The sequence below is a fragment of the Grammomys surdaster genome, unplaced genomic scaffold (assembly GCF_004785775.1).
Source record: "Grammomys surdaster isolate TR1022 unplaced genomic scaffold, NIH_TR_1.0 143, whole genome shotgun sequence".
In the NCBI taxonomy this organism is placed as follows: Eukaryota; Metazoa; Chordata; class Mammalia; order Rodentia; family Muridae; genus Grammomys; species Grammomys surdaster.
This window is the reverse complement of record NW_021604601.1, coordinates 5,061,708-5,081,554: the sequence shown is the minus strand read 5'-3', so window position 1 is coordinate 5,081,554 and position 19,847 is coordinate 5,061,708. Positions and strand designations below refer to the sequence as shown.

The following is a 19,847-nucleotide window of genomic DNA, read 5'->3' as shown; positions in this document are numbered from 1 at the left end:
CAAATATGTGCTCGCTTCGGCAGCACATATACTAAAATTGGAACGATACAGAGAAGATTAGCATGGCCCCTGTGCAAGGATGACACGCAAATTCGTGAAGCGTTCCATATTTATAAAAAAAAAAAAAGAAATTTCAAATATAAAGCAGATATGTTCATGTTAATATGACAGAAGGAACCAGAAGCTGGCAGTGGAATTAACAAGAAGTGATACAGTCAAGCACATTAGGACTGTTAGGATTGAAAACAGCCTATACAGACAGAGTTCTTAGAGAAAGGAGGCACTTACAAGGTGCTCCCTCCCTATAATGGAGTCAGCCATGTTGTAAGGATAGCCCTCTCAATGGTGGAAATGTTCCTGGGTTGCCCTGCAGCTGGTAGCTTTGGCCTTGTAAACAGAACCTCAAGCCCGTGGGTCCTGGTAAGCCAGAAGCCTTCTGTCAAGGTGTGAACTTGACTGGATTGTAAGCCTTGGTGGTCTTTTATATCAGTTCCCCAGAGAAACAGAACCAATAGGATGTGTCTACACAAATTTGCTCTAAGGATGGCCTCACATAGAGTACCACATGTCCAAGATCTACAGTGTGAAGCAGCTAGGTGGAGACAAGAGTTGATGGTTCACTTTACTTGGTAGTTTGCTGGGGAAATCTCTTTGGGTTGGAGGAGGCTGGATTTTCTCTACTCAGGCCTTTAGCCCAGTTGGATAAAACATGTTAGCAAAAACATGTTAGCATGACTGATATTTCACTGATATGAAACCTCCAAATCTTGAGGACACCCAAAATAATCTGTTACCAAATATTAGGGTTCTCTAGAGTCACAGAGCTTACAGAATGAATCTCTCTCCCCCGTCTCTGTACACACACACACACACACACACACACACACACACACACACACACACAGGTAAATAGAGTTCATTGGAATGATTTAACAGTCTACAGTCTACCTAATCCAACAATGGCTGTATGTGAATGGAAAGTCCAAGAATCTAGTAGTTACTAGGTCCAACAAGGCTGGGTGTCTCAGCTGGTCTTCAGTGTCATGTGGGAATCTAAAGAAGTTAAGTAGGCTCTAATGCCAGTGAAAGAGTGGATGCAATAGCAAAGCCAGGCAAGCAGCAAAGAACAAAAGCTTCCTTTGTCCATTGCCCTGATTTAGACTTCTAGCAGAAGGTGTGGCCCCAGATTAAAGGTGTCTTCCCAACTCAAGACCTGGATCAAAGGCACGTTGTCTTCTTGCCTCAAGAACCAGATAACAGGTGTAACCTTCATTTCTGGATTGTAGTTCATTCCCTATATAGTCAAGTTGACAACTAGCCATCACAGTCACGATAAAGGCTAGCCAAGTCTACAAAATTAACCATTATGGTATCCAAGAGTACCCCTAGACGCTGTGCCATGGAATGCTTTCAGTGTTTCTCCACCATTTACTACTTAACAAGCTTCACATACACCAGCAAAAAACGTGTAAACGTCAATAGTTTGAATGTATCCCCTCTAAAATCCAGGTCATGCTAATATGATCATATAAAGTATATAGCTTCACAACTAAGGTTTTAAGAATCCCTTCTCAATGGGGCTAATGTCTACACTACCAAACATCCAGAACCACTGCCCAGTTCCAATAATGTTTTCATACTTTCAGTGTCTGAAATAAGTTACAAACATATTTTACTTTGATATCTACACATATCAGCTGACACTTAAAACACAATTCTATTTAAGTATGTATCATTGCCTGACAAAATTTATGGTAAATCCCAAATATTTCATTCAATACCTAATAGTTCAGATTTCTCTCCTTTTTTCCTAGATATGTTAGAGTTGGCTTCTTCAAACTAAGATCTAATTATGTACTATCTAGTGGGCTTTCCCTTACTGGACTCCTAATCCCCTTTGTCAAGGCACTGGATTTTCATCTATGAAGATCAAACTAGATATTTTGGTACTATGTGAGTTGTTGAGACATTATGGGACATTAGCGCTTGAGACTTGGCCAGTTTAAAGTACCTACATCTTTTCTTGTGACTTAGCACTGTTGTCACAAAAACACATATTGGAAGAGGGAGGGTTGGACTGCTCCATGCTGCTTATCCTTCAAAACCAAGCTTGTAATTTGCAGTATACTTTATACCGAATATTTAGTGCCTCACTATTTGAAAGGAAGTATCACAAAACCATTAGTAATAGGCAAGGATTTTTAAGCTGCCTACAATGCCTAACACATAAACCAGGTTATATGAGCAGAATCCCTTCTAACCTCATGAAAGGTACTTTACCTTTAAAATGTATATATTAATCTGCTTTTTATACGCCTAGGTGTTTTTCATGCATGTATGTTTGTGCACTATGTGTCTACAGTACCTGTGGAGGCCAGATTAGGGTGTATGATCCCCTGGGATTGTAGTTAGAGACAGTTGTGAGTTGCCCAGAGTGCACTGGGAATTGAACTCAGGTTCTCTGAAAAAGCAGCCATTGGTCTTAACTACTGAGCCATCTCTCCAGCCCCTTATTTTGCAGTAGTTAGGGGTTTTTTTTGGGGGGGGGGAGGGGACTAGACCGTTTTTCTGTAATAGTCCTGGAACTCACTTCATAGACCAAGCTAGCCTCTGCCTCCTGAGTGCTAGGATTAAAGAAGCCTTATAATTTTTAATATTTTTAGAAGTTGGTAAATAGTTTTCAATAGCCTATACAACTCAAGACTGGCCATTCAACTATACTCAGAGCCTCCCATATCATTTCTGCTTTAACCTTAACATTACAATTATATTAAGTAATTACACTTTACCTAATCTCTCCTTGATCTGAAAGACAGTTAATAGAAAGTTAAGATGGATTGCAAAGGATATTAAATGTTAGATTTCACTGGGCAGTGTTGGTGCACTTCTTGGAGGGAGAGGCAGGCAGATCTCTGAGATTGAAGCCAGCCTGGTCTACATAGTGAGAGTTCCAGGACAGCCAAGACTACATAGACCCAGTCTCAACAAAACAAAATGTTAGATTGCATTCTACTAACAAGGGAAAACGGTCTCCCTTACCCCTGAGGAGAGAAAGGTGTGAGACCTGTAGCTTATAGATCAGAAGAGCCTTAGATGGAATTTTAAACTACCGGTGCATTAGGATATAGCTGGTTAGGAAAGAACTGAACGAAGCTTATGTGACTATTTCAACAATACAGGCATAAAATGTGTCAGGAGCCTTAGGGTGCAGCTCAAAGGCACTGTATGTGCTTATTATGACCATATTGAAGGTTTTCAGCTCAATACTCAGGACTGCAAAAATAATACGTTTAAAACTAAGATACCATTGAGTGCATTATCAGCCCATGCAGAGTAACTGACAGATTTCCATCTGTGAACTCACTAAGTAATCCCTAGTTGTTAAATGTGATTTGGAAGTAAATACAAAGTTAAGGCAGAGCGGTGTAATAATAACAATAGAAGCCTACTAGATCCATAATGTGTTGAGATCCTTGGAATGGTTCCAACCATCTCATGAGCCATGCCCTTTTTCCTACCTGCCTAAACCTAGAAACTCAAACTCTACTTACCTCTGCAGATAGATGTCAAGGTCCAACTCAAAGGATACTTTACTCTCAAGACAGAAGTAATGACACCTTTTATCTGTACCCCACAACATCCATATGCTGTGGTCAGAATGTGTCCTCCCAAATTCAAGAACTGAAAACTTAATCCCTATACAATGAGTAGGTATGTGGACCTACACCTTCTGGAAGGTGTTCAAAGCTTCTAGACATGGGATAAATAGAAGATTCCAAGTTTGGGCCTGTTTGTCTCTCTCTCTCTCTCTCTCTCTCTCTCTCTCTCTCTCTCTCTCTCTCTCTCTCTCGGATTTTTTCTTTCTTTACATTTCAAATGTTATCTTCTTTCCCTGACCCCCCCCCCCCCCCTACCTCCCATTCCCCTGCTTCTATGCGTTCCCCCACCCACCCACTCCTGCCTCCCTGACCTCAAATTCCCCTACACTGGGGCATGGAGCCTTCATAGGACCAAGGGCCTCCCCTCCCATTGATGCTAGATGAGGCCATCCTCTGCTACATATGCAGCTGGAACCATGGGTCCCTCCATGTGTACTCCTTGGTTGGTAGTTTAGTCCCTGGAAGCTCTACAGGTCAGGGGGGATCTGGTTGGTTGATATTGTTGTTCTTACTATGGGGTTGCAAACCCCTTCAGCTCCTTCAGTCCTTTCTCTAACTCCCCCATTGGGGACCCCATGCTCAGTCCAATGGTTGGCTGAGAGCATCTGCCTCTGTATATGTCAGGTTCTGGCAGAGCCTCTCAGGAGATCGCTGTATCAGGGTCCTGTCAGCTTGCACTTCTTTTTTTTTTTTTTTTGGTTTTTCGAGACAGGGTTTCTCTGTGTAGCCCTGGCTGTCCTTGAACTCACTCTGTAGACCAGGCTGGCCTCGAACTCAGAAATCAGCCTGCCTCTGCCTCCCAAGTGCTGGGATTAAAGGCGTGTGCCACCACCACCTGGCCAGCTTGTACTTCTTGGCATCCACAATATTGTCTGGGTTTAGTGACTGTATATGAGATGGATCCCCAGGTGGGGGCAGTCTCTGGATGGCCTTTCCTTCAGTCTCTGCTCCACACTTTGTCTCCATATTTGCTCTCGTGAGTATTTTGTTCCCCTTTCTAAGAAGGACAGAAACACCCACACTTTGGTCTTTTTTTCTTCTTGAGCTTCACGTGGTCTGTGAATTGTATCTTGGGTATTCCGAGCTTTTGGGCTAATATCCACTTATCAGTGAGTGCGTAATACCATGTGTGTTCTTTTGTGATTGGTTTACCTCACTCAGGATGCTATTTTCTAGTTCCATCCATTTGCCAAAGAATTTCATCAATTCATTGTTTTTAATAGCCGAGCAGTTGCCCTTACCTCTTAATTCTCCTGAGGCTATCTCCAAGGCACCAAGCAGCTCTCATCCCACACTAGTGCCTTTTCCTTCGCTTTCCTAAGTTCTAAGACTCAGGGAAGTTTCCACTATAGAAATTACTATGATACTTATATAAGCAGTATAAAACAAACCAAGGTAATACCTAAGAAGCAACATTCACTTCAACATAGTAAATTTATTGGTTGATTTCTATCCCAAGTTTGTATGCTTAATAAAGAATGAAATGGTAAAGTTACAGAATAGGGTAAAAATATACCAAGTCAGACACTAATAATGGCCAAATTTGCATATTTTTAAAAAATGTTATGGTAGAACAACCCCTTATGATTCTGAGCAGTGTTGAGTCTCAGCACTCTGGCACTTCACAATGATTCATTTTATTACTTATTTTTATTTTATTCATAAATGAACATTCAGAAAATCTCAAGAGCAGAGACAGTAAGCACAGGGCAGGCTGCATGTCTCTATTATTTCTGTATACCTCAATGTCTTGTCTGCACTAAGTCTGCAAAAAGAATTTGCAGGGATGAAGGCGATTTTCTCTGTACTTCACACTTCACCCAAGAGGAGGAAAACAAAAACTTGACATGAATGGGCATGAAAAGCTTGGCATCTAGTGAATGGCGGCATGGCCCTCTCTATCTCATGGAGGGAGAGATTCACAAGTGCCCACGAGCCGGCTAGGCGCATCAGTTAATACTGTTCCATCATAATAAAGATCAAATAACATTTAAAGTCAATGATTAATTAACCTGGAAAACTGACAAATTTTTGCAGCATGTAAGAAAACATGCTTGTCTCTTATAGAAATGTGAGCCGGGGGTGGTGGCACACGCCTTTAATCCCAGCACTTGGGAGGCAGAGGCAGGCAGATTTCTGAGTTCGAGAGTTTGAGGCCAGCCTGGTCTACAGAGTGAGTTAGTTCCAGGACAGCCAGGGCTACACAGAGAAACCCTGTCTTGAAAAAACCAAAAACAAACAAACAAACAAACAAAAAACAAAACAAAACAAAAAAAAAAGTGAGGTTTTCCAATAAGCCATTTTCTTCAGGAAGGGAAAAAGTGCTGAAAAGTACTTTCAGGCTATAGGGAAGGACCAAAGGTTACATTCCAGGTGCTCAGCTGTTTACTAAGCTTGTCTTCCCATCTCAAACATCCAACTCTCTGTCTATGCAAATACAAGATGATAAGGAGGCTCCAAGGTCAAGCAGAGTAGAAACAGGAATGTGTACTATCAACAATTAAGATTCCAGCAAATGTTACTACCTGGTATAACAGAAGGAAGTGCTTGGGCTTTTGAACTCCTGGACTCCTTAAGTCTTGCTGAAAGGAACTTGGTTCATTTTGCCCTCAAGAATACCTGCCACTACCCCAGGAGGAGTCAAAAGTTTGTGCGCTCTCTTCACTAGCTCTGAGACCACAGTGAGATCTTAGACTTCTAAGCACAATCCGTATAAAGTGAAAAAATACTGCTAAGATTATTTAAGAATGTCAAGCTAATAGTAAGCTTTTTTTTTTTTGGTTTTTGGTTTTTCGAGACAGGGTTTCTCTGTGTAGTCCTGGCTGTCCTGGAGCTCACTCTGTAGACCAGGCTGGCCTCAAACTCAGAAATCCACCTGTCTCTGCCTCCCAAGTGCTGGGATTAAAGGCTTGTGCCACCACCGCCCGGCAATAGTAAGCTTTTTCTTCTCACTTCTCAGCACTGACAGGTTTCCACAGCCTCTAAAGCCCAAATCCACTATTGTACACACGATACACCAGTGGTCTGCATCTAGTGTTATTTCACATCAGGGAGTATATTTCGCATGCACAAAGATCTCCCAGGTACAGTATTTAAAGTTGTTTACTTATTTTCGTTTTTTGAGACAGGGTTTCTCTGTGTAGCCCTCTCTGTCTGGAAACTAGGTTTTCAGGCTCCTTGGTGTGCGTGTACCTGCCACCACGCCTGACCACGCAGCATTTTAGTATCCATTCAGCAAGTTCTCTAGCCAAAAGTCATACAATCTACAAATACCACATGATCTAGCTTCTGTGAGGACCCCCTGTTGTGTGAGGAGCTCTAGGCACTTTTTAAATGTAGTTCTTTACTAGGTCAATATAGTTCAGCTAATAGTTCAAAGTCTCCAACTTAACTGATCATTCAAGAGTCTCTCCCTAAGTTCTATTAACAGTTCTTTTAACACGCGGTTTAGTATCTTTCATTTACTGAAAAATTTGATTGCCAAATTCCTTCTCATTAATATATAAACGTCCTGAAAGACAGGGCTCATGTCTTTTCAGCCATTTTTACTTAGAGGCTTAGTTCTCTGGTACAAACCAGAAAAAGCTGTGAAGATTTTGGTAAGCAGCACCATCCAAGTCACTAAGCAACACTTTCAAACTTGAAAAGGTCAGAAAACTACGGATTAAACAAAAAGAATTTAGATAAAAACTGGATCCACCCAGCATTTGTATGACTCAGTCCAATCTTAGCCCCGCCTTACACAGGAGCTGCATGAAACACTAATAGAAAGTCACATACTCTTGCAGAAAAGCAAGAGGGAAATGGCAAGTGGAGGGGTTTGGCACATCCTGTAGCTTTACTGAGCGGTATTCTGAATAGGAGTCCGGTGTATTGTCTCCACTTAGGCAAAAATTCAAGGTGCGCAAGACTCAGTATCATTAGTGGTGCACTACAGCTCACCAGAAGACTTAATAATTAATATACTTTCACTCTCGCTTTTGCTACAAAAATATCCACGTAGCCAAGGCCCTACACCCCATGGGGGGAGTCTGACTTATTTAGGACTTATTAGGGGGAACAGGTCGGCTGTTTTTTGCGCCTAAGCCAAAGAAGATTAAGAACACATTAAACAAAATACAAATTAACACTTGTATGAATTCGTGGTGTTTGAAAACCCAAAAGAATGCAGTGGTCTTGTTTAGGGATTAGGCCGCGCCCTCAGCCTCCGGGAGGCACGAAGCTAAGGGACGCCGAGGTCCCGCAGCGCGCCGTCCCGGGGGCAAGGGCGGTTCTCCGGTCACCTGTCCCGCCCCGCTAGCCCACCCCGCCCGGAGGGAACCGCCAGGCCCCTAGCGCGCAAGCGCCAACCCGCCAACACGACAGCCGACCTTGCGCACTACGCAAGCGCAGGAGCTCCAGGCAGGGGGCGGAGCCAATTTAGGAGGGAGAGTAGAGCGCGCCTAAATCCTAGAGAGGCGGGTCCGGAGCCAGGGGAAGGGCCTGTTTTCCGGAAGGTGTAGACCTTAGGGTGGCGGGTTTGCAGCTCAGCAAACTCGCAAGTAACAGACGATGGAGGAAGACCGGGACCCCGTCTGTGTACACCACAGACCTACAGGCAGAAGTCGGAGCTGTCCGCAGGACATGAGGACTCCCGGGAGGCCGGTTCGCGGGATAACGGGGGAGGGGGGCAGGGCAGCATGGCGGGTATAGCCGGCGCCCCGCCGCCTCGCAGGCCACGCCTACATGGGGGATTCTTGCCAGCTCCCTCAGCATCTTTGGGGAGGCGAGGATCTGGACGTGTGGGAGGAGCCTTGGCTCCAGGGCTGGCTCCGCCCCCGCGCCTTCCTATTGGGCAAGCGAGGGCGTCCTCTCATGCCGCCTGCCTATTGGCACGCGCGTGCAAACGCCGCGCCCCATTGGTCTGTTCTGATTTGGGCACCAAATTCAAAGATTTTAAAAGTACCAGCTGGCGCCTTTTAAGAGCTAAGACTCGGCGCAGCCACTGGCCACCTCACCTGCGTCGGGGCCCGAGTTTTCCGGCATGAGCCGGCGCGCCTGCAGCGATCTACCCCGGCCATCCCCCTGTCCCTGCCGTCTTGGCGCGCGGACGACCGCGGATGGTGAGTGTGAGGCGGGCATCGGGGAAATCCTCACTCTGTGGCCGCAGCCTCAGAGAGACGGGGTGCATGCAGATCATGGGGTTCCGGGCCTCGGGCGACCTCCCAGACCCGGGACGGGGAGAAAAGAGACTGTGAGCGCCGGACAAGGGTGGCTGGTGCAGAATGGGGCAGATGTGGTCGTCCTTGCACGAGGTCCTACCATCCCACCCAGAGATCCCACACCGGGGACGTGCAAGGTGGTGGCTTCTGCGCACCGGATTACATCCCACCCTCCTGCCTGGGCGCCAAATGCCCCCTCCCATCCCCCATTCCTGACCGAGCTGTGACAGGACTGCGGGACTCCAGGCTGGCCAGATGGCCCCATCTCTGGCCCCTACACCCCGCATTTCACAGCTTTCAGCTAACTCACATCCAAACTCAAGTCTTTAACTTTTTGCCCTCAGAGTCTTGGCTGGAGAGCGCGGGAGATTGAGCTCCGCGCTTATCTCCCGCCTTCCCTCGTGCACCGCGCCCTCAGGGCACCTCCCACCACAGACCCCCTCAGCATTTCTAGGGGCTCCTTCCCAGCTCCCGCCAAATGTAGAGGACCCCTCACCCCCTCCTGCCCACCGTGCCAAATGGAAAAAGATTTATTTTCTCTCCTTTTTTGCCTCTTCTCGCTAAGTCTCAAGGCCTGGTGTGAGCAGGGGAGGGGTTTAAAAAGCGCCTTTTTTTCCTCCAAAACCATGGATCTGCCTGTAGTGTTTAGCTGATGAAAGGATCTAAGGGGTTTAATTTTCCTCAGTTTTGATGAATTAATGGTCACTTGTTCCAAAGCTTGGGTGAGAGCAGAGAAAATCAGTTGCTTAATTTTTAAGTTTTTTAATCTTTCTTGAAATCTCAATAAAAGATGCATCGGTTTTACCCTAGAAAATTTTGAAACTGAAGGAAAAAGCAATTTTATATATAACTTCGATAACTTTCCTTCATTAGAAAAGGAATTAAGTCCTGAGGGAAGAAACTTCACCCTTAGCAGAATGTGTTAAAGGGAGACGGCAGTCTCCCTTTAAAAATAAGAAATTTAATGGTTTTAGGATGGTATTCTTTTTGCTCGATGTTCCTTCACAGGAAATACTCCCCCAAATCCCCTCCCCCACTTGGCTTACAGCCTTGAAGAAACTTTAAAAAATAATTAGTACAATTAAATATATTTTTAAAAATTAGGCTTAAAGGTTTTCTCTTGACTTAAACTTTCAGTTACTTTTCCTCACCCTTCCACAAAGAAGGGATGGTGTTTGACCTTGGCCACATGGCTGAGTACTGAGACTGAAACGTAGTTACCATAAGGAAGAGGTAAGACTTTAGCCCCAGCTTTAATCACAGTATTTAAACAGAGTGTAAAGCCTGTGTTTTTAACTTAAATGAAAGGTCAGACTTGGTGCATTTTATAATTATCAACCTTTCCCCCATCTTGTGATTGGCTGAGGGGTGCTAATTCGAGTTCTAAAACATGAGATGCTTTTTGTTTTATCCGTAAGTTCATTTTAAGGACAGCCACTCCAAACCTAATAGAATAAGCTGATCAGAAAACTCAGCAAAGATTTTTTTCATTTGAAGTTTCGCCTCCTAATTTTGTACTTGTGTGGAATTTGTCTTGAATTGCAATGTAAAAAATGCCAGCAAGTTTGCCTTACTGTGACTAACTAGATAAGAAACAGATGCTTTTGACTAGATCATTCATTTAACACAGTTTAGTTTTCTTCATTTTATGGATGGGAAAACCAAGGCCACATTTTCGTCATTAAGTGGATATCAGGTGAATGAAGTGGCAAGGCTAGACATGTCCTCCACATTTGTTTGATTGGGTAGGGGGCTATGGAATTTGTTAATCTGCCTTTATGTCTGCTCAACAACATGAACAGAATACAAAATATTTCTTATTGTTTAGGAGTCCTTAGCTTGATCTTTGAAAGTCTCTTGATCTAAGATGGATTTAGCTATTAAATATATATATATAATCCAGATTTTTATCTTCTGATACTTTTCTCTAATTTAGAAAGCAAATAAGCGAGTCCTGTAGTCTGGGGAAGTTTTAAAAAGTGCTTAAAAAACAAAATGATGGTAGCCTGTGAAACGCAGTCCCAGGCCGACTGGAACAGCTCTTGAAAGCACACATCAGAGCAGTTTGAGCCAAAGGTAAGCACTGTAAATGCAGGAGAAGAGCGTTTCCCTGCACCAGGTTTTGGGGAGAGCTCTCTTCTATGGTTTTGCTCCTGCAAGTCTCTCTGTCTCAAAGAAATGAGGAAATGCCGTTCAGAGGCACTGACTAAGGGCAGTCATGAGAGTGACAGACAGCCAGGGCTGGAGGTGAATGTGCTTGCCACCTGTGCCTAGTCACATAAAGATAGAAGAAAACCAACTTTGTGGCTGCTGTCCTCTGACCACTTGGGCAGCATGACTCTTGGCATGCCCACACAGAAGGAGAAAATGGGGGAGAGGAGACTTAGTTCATTAGTTCAAATGATAGCTAGATGGGATGTGGCATCCTGGAACAGGTTAGAAAGAACTAGTCGGTATTGGCACATGCATGGTAATTGGAGGTATCCTTTTCTGGTGCTGGTATATAAGGGCTATGATATTCACTGTAAAGACTGAGGTTTAGTCCCCAGCAAGAGGTTGGGGAACAAGTTAGCACAAAAGTGATTTTTTTTATTCTGTTTTTTTGTGTTCTTTTTCGTAGGTTGTAAAGAAGAAAGCCCTGTCCTTTCTGTTAAAATGAAGTGTTTTAATTGCAAACCTGATCTTTCTGAGCTTAAAGTGATGAAGTCTGAGGATAGTGGGGAGGAAGGTTCCTACAGTTCTGTGTGTTTGGAACCTTCCTATGAGGATTGTGTTAGAAACCATGAAAGGTTGTCTTTTGTTGAGTCCCCAATTGTGGGGCATGATAACAAGGAAAATCGGCGTGTGCAGAACATACTAGATAGTACAAACGAAACAGAAGAGCTAGAGGCCAGTAGACTGTATGAGGACAGTGGCTACTCATCATCATTCATACAAAGTGACCCTGAGGATAGCATCCTTTTCCTGGAGAACTTCAGAAACAGTTCTCAGGCTGGGGCGCAGAGCCCACACCAGCATCCCAACAAAAATCTGCTGCCTGTCCTGCATTTTGAAAGAGTGGTTTGCTCAACATTAAAAAAGAATGGCAAGAGAAACTCTAAAGTGGATCGAGAAATGCTGAAGGAAGTTATCACCAGCGGAAACTTTAGACTGCAAAATATAATTGGCAAGAAAATGGGCCTGGAACACCTAGATATCCTGGCTGAGCTCTCCCGGAGGGGATTTATACACCTGTTAGCTAATATTTTGGCAAAACTCAACGGCATGGACTTAATAAAGTGAGTTTGAGTGTGTTGCACACTGCATGTAGTAGATAACAAAGGACCTGGTTGTGCAGACCAATATGGCCTTACAGTGCTGACTTTTTTTTATGTTTGACATTTGAAATAGAAAATCTATGGAAATCTGCTTCCGTTTGAATTTCATAGTCTTGCCATACTGAATAATTGACTGGGTGAAATGAAATGGGTGTATATGTTGGTTTCTATTATTGGCTGATCCATTTCAGTTGATGTAATGGATTTTTCTTCTTTTTTTTTCTTTTTGGTTTTTCGAGACACGGTTTCTCTGTAGCTCTGGCTGTCCTGGAACTCTGTAGACCAGGCTGGCCTCGAACTCAGAAATCCGCCTGTCTCTGCCTCCCAAGTGCTGGGATTAAAGGCGTGCACCACCACTGCCTAGCTGGATTTTTCAAAATTGAGTGAACAACTAAGGTGGAAGTGTATGCACTGTACTGGTGTGAAATTGCCTATCCTGATAGATACTCAAGAGAAAAAATGGATACAACAAGTTTTATGGGAGCTTTTAAAATCCTTAAAAAATTATGGCCTTTTGGTAGTCTGGTAAACACTAATAACTAGCTCTGTCCTTCCTAAATCTTAATCTACTTAGTTTCAGTGCATAGTTGGTCAGTGTGGTTTGTAACCTGCTTCTGTTCTCCGTTGGACTTAGACCTTTGTCTCCTTCGTTTTCTAGTTTGTCTAAAGTGAGCAGAATTTGGAAGAAGATACTAGAAAATGATAAAGGAGCGTTCCAGCTGTACAGCAAAGCTATGCAGAGAGTCATTGTAAGTCTTTCAAAGTGCTGTTTTCTTAAGCTTCCATTACTCTCAGAGGTAGAGGCAAATGATTGTAAACTGCTTAAATTCATAAGGGATGTCAGCTTCCTGGGAAGAAAGGGTGCAGGGGCTGGCAATGTGTGAGTCTTCTATAGAACTCCTTTTTTTTTTTTTTTTTTTTTTTTTTTTTTTTTGTTTTTTTGTTTTTCGAGACAGGGTTTCTCTGTATAGCCCTGGCTGTCCTGGAACTCACTCTGTAGACCAGGCTGGCCTCGAACTCAGAAATCCGCCTGCCTCTGCCTCCCAAGTGCTGGGATTAAAGGCGTGCGCCACCAACGCCCGGCTTCTATAGAACTCCTTAATAAGCCTACGTTTAAAAGATTCTACTTTCTCTGAGACACACCACAAGGCAGTCTCAAGCAACTGATTGAGAACTGCTGGTATAGAGGGAGTTTAATTTTCTGAAGTACTTGGTAATTGTGGTATTTCTGACAGTTGATCACCCCTAAGGCAGGGTAGTGGCAAGTGTCTATAATCTTGGAATGCTGGAGGCTTGAGAAGTTTAAGGACATAACCTCTTCCCAAAAACCTAAAATAAATGTTAACTGACTCCTGCCATCTATTGGTAGTGGGAAGAATGACTACTTGTTCTATGTATAGATAGGACTTTAGTCTTGGCTTTGGCTGGTTTAAAAGGCACCTTGAATTCCTAATAAGCTTCTCTGATCAACACTTTGAGTGAGTTCATTTTGGAGTGTTTCTGTGCATAGCTCTGTTCAGTGGAGGTCTGGGTATTACATTCCTGTGGGATCCTTTTATCAACTGTAAATTCAATGAGTACCAAAAAAGGAATTTAAAATCTCTTGTTAAACTTTCAATCAGGAAAGCAGTAAGTTGTCACTACATGCTTTAACCAGAGGATATGTCGTGGGCAGAACTGCGCTAACTTCTGTTCAAAAGTCATCGACCTGGGCACCTCCCAAAAAAGATGTTCAAGTCAAGTCCTCCAGTGGTCAAAAAGGTTCTACCTACAGCAGGCACAACGAATTCCTGGAGGTAACTGTCAGGGAAGTTTTAGAAACAAGGAACACTTATAGTTAAAGTAAGAAATAGGGTTTCACAGGACAGTTAGGTGCTAGGTGGTTTCATCTAGTGTCTGCTACGAAATCACATACTGATGTTGTTTGTAGTGAAAAGCATTAAGATGGTTACAGGTCACATCTTCTGCCCCTTTCGCTTACTCCCAGTAGTGACCTTGAAATATCTCAGACTGGGGGCTGGAGAGATGTCAAAGCAGCTAAGAGCTCTGACTGCTCTTCTAGAGGTCTTGAGTTCAATTCCTAGCAACCACATGGTGGCTCACAACCATCTGTAATGGGATCTGATGCCCTCTTCTGTTGTTCTGAAGACAGCAAGTCACATATAGTAAAAAAAATAAAAAACCCTCAAATATCTCAGACTGTCCGACAGACAATACATTTTATAGTTGCTACCATCAAAAGGGAGAACACCTGGATATAAGGTATACCTTTCAGGAGTTTAAGAGCTCCTATTACTCTGAACCCATTGGGTATGATATATACTAAAATGTCTATTGGAGGCCTGGCTCCTCTTCCTGGTTTAGTAACAAATTCAATCAGCATACTAAAATATTATTTGTGTGGATTTTTTTTTCTTCTAGGTGGCAAAGACATTGAAAAACAACGAAAGCCTCAAAGCTTGTGTTCGTTGTAATTTCCCTGCAAAATATGACCACTATTTAGAGCGAGCAGTCTGCAAACGGGAAAGCTGTAAATTCGAATACTGTACAAAGTGTCTGTGTGCTTACCATAACAACAAAGACTGTTTGAATGGCAAGATCCTGAAAGCCACCTGTAAAGTAGATCCGTTGCCTGGAACTAAAAAGAGTAAAAAGAACTTACAAAGATTGTGACCTTTTAGGTCAGCTGTAGATCTTAAGGGCTACTTTTTATCTATTTGTAGTTAGATGCTAAGATAAAATTGATTGCATTTTTTGGCAAGGGAAGGCTGTGTTTTGTTTTTTTTTTTTTTTTTAATGGAGTCTTAAAAACATGCTTCAGTGTTAGCATCTGAAATATGCTTTACCAAATTTGTATCATACTTCTATAAACTTGAGTCTGTCGATTTAAATATTTGTTGATATGAGCTTCTTTCAGTGTTAATTATCCATTGTCCTGTTTATTTCTGAAGTCTATTTCAATGTTTTTATATCTGTAAATACCTGTTTTTATGTGCCAAAGAAAATAAATAATATACATAATTTTGTTACGATAAAATTGTTAGCGGTTTAGTGATGTGTGCCGTTTGTTTTAATGAATGTGTTAGCGCTGGAAATAAGTGCATTAAGCTGTGAAGTGAATTGGGTGGGTCATGTCCCAGAGGACATGTCATATCCTCCCTTAGTTCTCTCCCAGTAGCTTTTAAGTCATAGAGACTTGTAGATAAGCATCTTAGTTGATACAGCAACTCCTTAAAACAATGAAGGGCCCCTGTGTTAATCATAACTTAATTGCATATAGTGAGTTCAGTGATTATTCATTTCAGGTTTTCAGTTTCTCCGTGTAGCCTTGGCTGTCATGGAACTTGGTCTGGAGACCAGGTTGGCCTCCAGTTAACAGATCCTGCTGGGAGAGACATACTCCACCACTTGGCTCATTTCAGGATTTGAAATCCATCTGTCTTAGGGTTTAACTGCTGTAAACAGACATCATGACCAAGGCAACTCATAAGGACAACATTTAACTGGGGCTGGCTTACAGATTTCAGAGGTTCAGTCCATTATCAAGGCAGGAACAATGGCAGCATCCAGGCAGGCATTGGTGCAGGAGGAGCTGAGAGTTCTACATCTTCTGAAGGCTGCTAGCAGAATACTGGCTCCCAGCCAACTATGATGAGGCTATTAAAGCCCAAACCCTTAGTGACACACCTTCTAATAGTGCCACTCCCTGGGCGGAGCATATACAAACCATCACACCATCTGTCATTGCTTCCCTAGCTTTAGGGATTCCTGATGAACAAATGGATTCCTCTAGTGGGATTACCTGTGGAAATTATATGACCTTTTGAAGCTGTCAGCATTCTGTACTATTAGTAGGAAATGAACAGAGATTTTGATTTTGTGTTTTGACAATTTTGATTTTCGAATGCATCCTGGAGTTGATCCAGCTTTCTCCTTAGATTTGGGGAATTTGTCGAGAGGGTTTCTTTATATGGTCCTGGCTCTCCTGGAACTCAGAGATCTCCCTGCCTCTCCTGGAATTAAAATTGTGCACCACTGCTGGACTTGGTTTCCATAGTTGCATCGAATAGGTTTTCTGTGTCATTAATCTGTACCTCAGTTTCTTCAACATCACTGGTATCAGATTTGGTTTCTTAATTGTATCCCAAGCTTTTTGGAAGTTGAGATTGCTTCCCCCAGCCCTTAGTATCTAAATGTAGTCATTTCTAGGTATGTGATCCTGCCAATCTTTCGCCTGGCTAGCCTCACTTGGGTTGGAGCAAGGCCAAGGGGTATATCTTAGGGTCACTATTGCTGTTGATGAAACACCATGACCAAAAACAATTTGAGAAGAGTTATTTCATTCATAGTTCATATTAGTTCATCAAAAGCAGGCAGGACAGGAATCTGGAGGCAGGAGCTAAAGCAGAGGCCATAAAGGGATGTTGCTTGCTGGCTTGCTCCTCATTCTTCAGGCTTGCTCAACCTGCACCCCCGACTCCCCCTCCCTGCTCCACCCCCCCCCCCATTGGTTTTGGTTTGAGACAATTTCTCTGTGGCCTTGACTTTTCTGGAACACTTAGACCAGGCTAGCCTTGAACTCAAGAGATCCACCTGTCTTTGTCTCCCAGGGTGCTGAGATTGACAGCATGGGGCACCTCACCACCACAAGTTTCTCTGCCTGCTTTCTTACAGAACATGGCTGCCAGCACAAGGATGGCATGTCCCCACATCAGGCTGGGCCTTTCCCCATCAATCACTAAGGAAACGCCCTACAAGCTCACCTACATCCTATACAGGAATCTTCTCAACTGGGGTTCCTCCTCTTGTCTCAGATGATTCTAGTTTGGGTGTAGTTGACAAAACTAGCCCTCACACTAGAGGGGCTTTCCATTGATTTTCTTGTTTTCATCTGATTTGTTGAGCTTTCCTCCTAGATTTCTGGGTTTTGTCACTGTAATTTGTTCATTTCTTAAATCAGAACACACACACACACACACACACACACACACACACACACACACACACGTCTTGATTTGCCTTCTTCATTTCACTCGTTTTATTTTGATCTTTTTTAAGCTCATTGATCCATTTTAAAACCCTGACTGAAGTTCTTTGCTCCATACTTCAACCTTCTCCATTAGCTTTCCTGAGCTTTCAAAGGAGTCATGCTGCGAGACTGACTCCTGTTGTGTTCTTTGATTGGCGTATTTATTGTGATGGAGATTAGTTTTGATTGGGAGTACAGGGTCCATATCAATAAGCCAAGTACTCCTGTCTCAACAGTCCTGAGCACGGCAGTTTGTCTGATACACATCACTCAGCATGTCTCTTAGCAACACTGTTTTTTCATTGTGTCTACTTACATATATAACACACCCGTAAGCGCATCCCTAAACTCCGTATTAGTTATATTGTGAATACATCTTATTTCATTTTGAGTGGTCTGTTGCTTACTTACTGAAGTCCAATACATTTATCTTTTGACTGGCAACCTTATTAAATACAGTTAATTATAGCTGAATGTCTAGTAGATTTGCATTAAGCAAGTCAAAACAACTTTATTTCTCTTATTCAATCTATAAGCCTGTGTCTTTTTCCTTTTTTCTCTTCTTTTTCTTTCATTTTTTTCCTTTTTTTTTTTTTGTGGTCCATCTTATAGACCTAAAACCTGCAGTTCAGCAAAAAAATCTTGGTGTTTCTGTCTTGTCCCAGATATTAAGGAAAACATAGATAACAATGTTAGCTGTCTTTTTTTTTTCCATGAGTTGCGAGGATGTTCCTATGTTGATGGTCTAGTGTTAAAACAACCTCCCATCTCTTGGGTTAAGTCCACTTAGGATATTTATTCTTTGTATTCTTGGATTATATATGTGTGTGAGAGTGTGTGTGTGTGCATATGTATGTGTGTTGAGAAGTACTAGAGTTGTGTGCATACGAAATGTTGGTCTGTAACTTCTTACAGTGTCTGAGATGTACTCCCCCTAACCCCTTTCCAGTCTCCTGGATGTTTGTGCAGGTCAATAATGTTCATTCTCCTTCGTTGTTATGCAGAAATCACCAGGAGAGCTGTCTGGATCTGGAATTTCCACCATGGGAAAGTGTTTATTTACTTGTGTGTTTTTAAATAGGCACAAAGCTCTTTGGGTTCTCTATTTTTGTTCATTACTCTTTGATTGAGTTTATTAGTCTCTCGAGAACTTTTCCCAGGATTGACATTTGCCAAATTGATCGGCATGGAGTGGGCAGGATGGTCTCTTTTGTACTTCAGACTCTGTACATGGTCTCCACCTTTTACTGGATAGTTTATCTAGAATTTTGCTGCGTATCTTGATCTCAACCCACTTTGATGTACCAAGAAGACAGATAACTTCTAGATGGCAGTGCTTTCCCGGTGGCAGTGATACGGTACACATTGCCTGTGTATGGTGTATATATTTGCCTGTTTAGAGGAAGTCCAAGGGCTAGCTTAAAGCTTACCAAAACTTCTTGTAAGACTCGGTTAACCCTGCTCTCTGGATTGAACCTGCATAAAATCTAGACCACAAGATTCCCTAATTGGTACGTGTTGGAGTAAGAGCACACGCTACATTTGGAAGAGGCTCGAGGTGGCCATGTGAGGTCCGAGCTGGGTGTTTAGCTTGGTGGTGACTGTCTTCATAGTCCCTCTGATCAACCGGAGAGCAGCCAGTGCTCCCTACAGCCTGTGTCTTGTCATCCTGATAGAGCGTGAGGTGAATGAATATTTTGTGTCCCTTGGATAACCCTTTGGCAGCAGATGCAGCTTAACTGAGACTTAACTCTTCATGAAGACCTTTCAGATTTGGCAGTCCTGCATGAACTCTCCTATCGGATGCCGGGAATGATGGGTTAGCTTTCATATACTAATACTCATGGGTATTAATAATACTCATGGGTATTATTACCAAGGTTTTCAACCTTGCTGTTGCCCATTTCATAGAATCAAATGCTATCTTCACAGGTTAGCTTTTAGACCAACTTGCAACACACTAGTGGCCCATGTTGGGAGTGCTATTGGGTACCAAGAGATGAATATTTCCAGTACTCTGCCTAGGAAGCTTGCCATGCCTTTTAAACACAACTCGAGGGTCCTGCTGAAGACTAAAAAAGAGACCAATCCTTTCTCTCCTACCCTAACTGTATGGCATTGCTTTCTTTTCTTAAAATTCTACTTCAACAGTTTGAACACCTCACCACGAGATGGCGCAGTTTCAACGCCATCCTTTTGCATGTTCATTCCTGTGAATTTAACGTAAAAAAAAACAAAGGGATGGAAGAATAGTATTGCTTTTATGTTACCAGATCAGAAAATCAAGTATACACACACACACACACACACACATACACACACACACACACACACACACAGGTACAGATCTCTATATAAGTACATATGTATATGTGTGTACATATATATGTATATATATGGATAATTATATTTTAAACAGTTTAACTTTTAGTCTTAGACATGAAGGATAAATCTTACTTCTTCAGCTCAATATTTGAAAGCGTTTCTTCCTTACAAAGTGTAGCTCCATGCTAGCCAGTGTGGGAGCAGCATGTAGAGAGAGGACAGTTGAAATGTAGCTCTTCGAATTTCAAAGCGAGATCCATTATGAATGTACCATGCACACCAGCTATCAGAGACTTCACACAAAGCAAAACAAAAT

The 19,847-nt window shown here is 42.8% G+C and overlaps 1 protein-coding gene and 1 non-coding gene across 4 annotated transcripts; both read left to right on the top strand.

Annotated features, from left to right (window-relative positions):
• Positions 1 to 7: 7 nt before the first annotated feature.
• On the top strand, positions 8 to 114 carry LOC114618637. Its single transcript, XR_003710986.1, has one exon. It is a non-coding gene; the product is annotated as a U6 spliceosomal RNA (small nuclear RNA).
• An 8,344-nt stretch (positions 115 to 8,458) lies between these two features.
• On the top strand, positions 8,459 to 14,940 carry Fbxo5 (F-box protein 5). 3 transcript variants are annotated; one of them, XM_028764364.1, is made up of 6 exons: positions 8,459 to 8,761; positions 10,797 to 10,936; positions 11,481 to 12,138; positions 12,836 to 12,926; positions 13,800 to 13,973; positions 14,599 to 14,940. In XM_028764364.1, exons 3-6 carry the CDS (start codon positions 11,516 to 11,518, stop codon positions 14,848 to 14,850), a joined length of 1,140 nt encoding a protein of 379 aa, XP_028620197.1. In that variant the 5' UTR covers positions 8,459 to 8,761; positions 10,797 to 10,936; positions 11,481 to 11,515; the 3' UTR covers positions 14,851 to 14,940. The 3 variants fall into 3 exon arrangements, with proteins under 3 accessions (XP_028620197.1, XP_028620198.1, XP_028620196.1); XM_028764365.1 differs by lacking the exon at positions 10,797 to 10,936; XM_028764363.1 differs by lacking the exon at positions 8,459 to 8,761 and having other exon boundaries at positions 10,483 to 10,936.
• Positions 14,941 to 19,847: the final 4,907 nt, after the last annotated feature.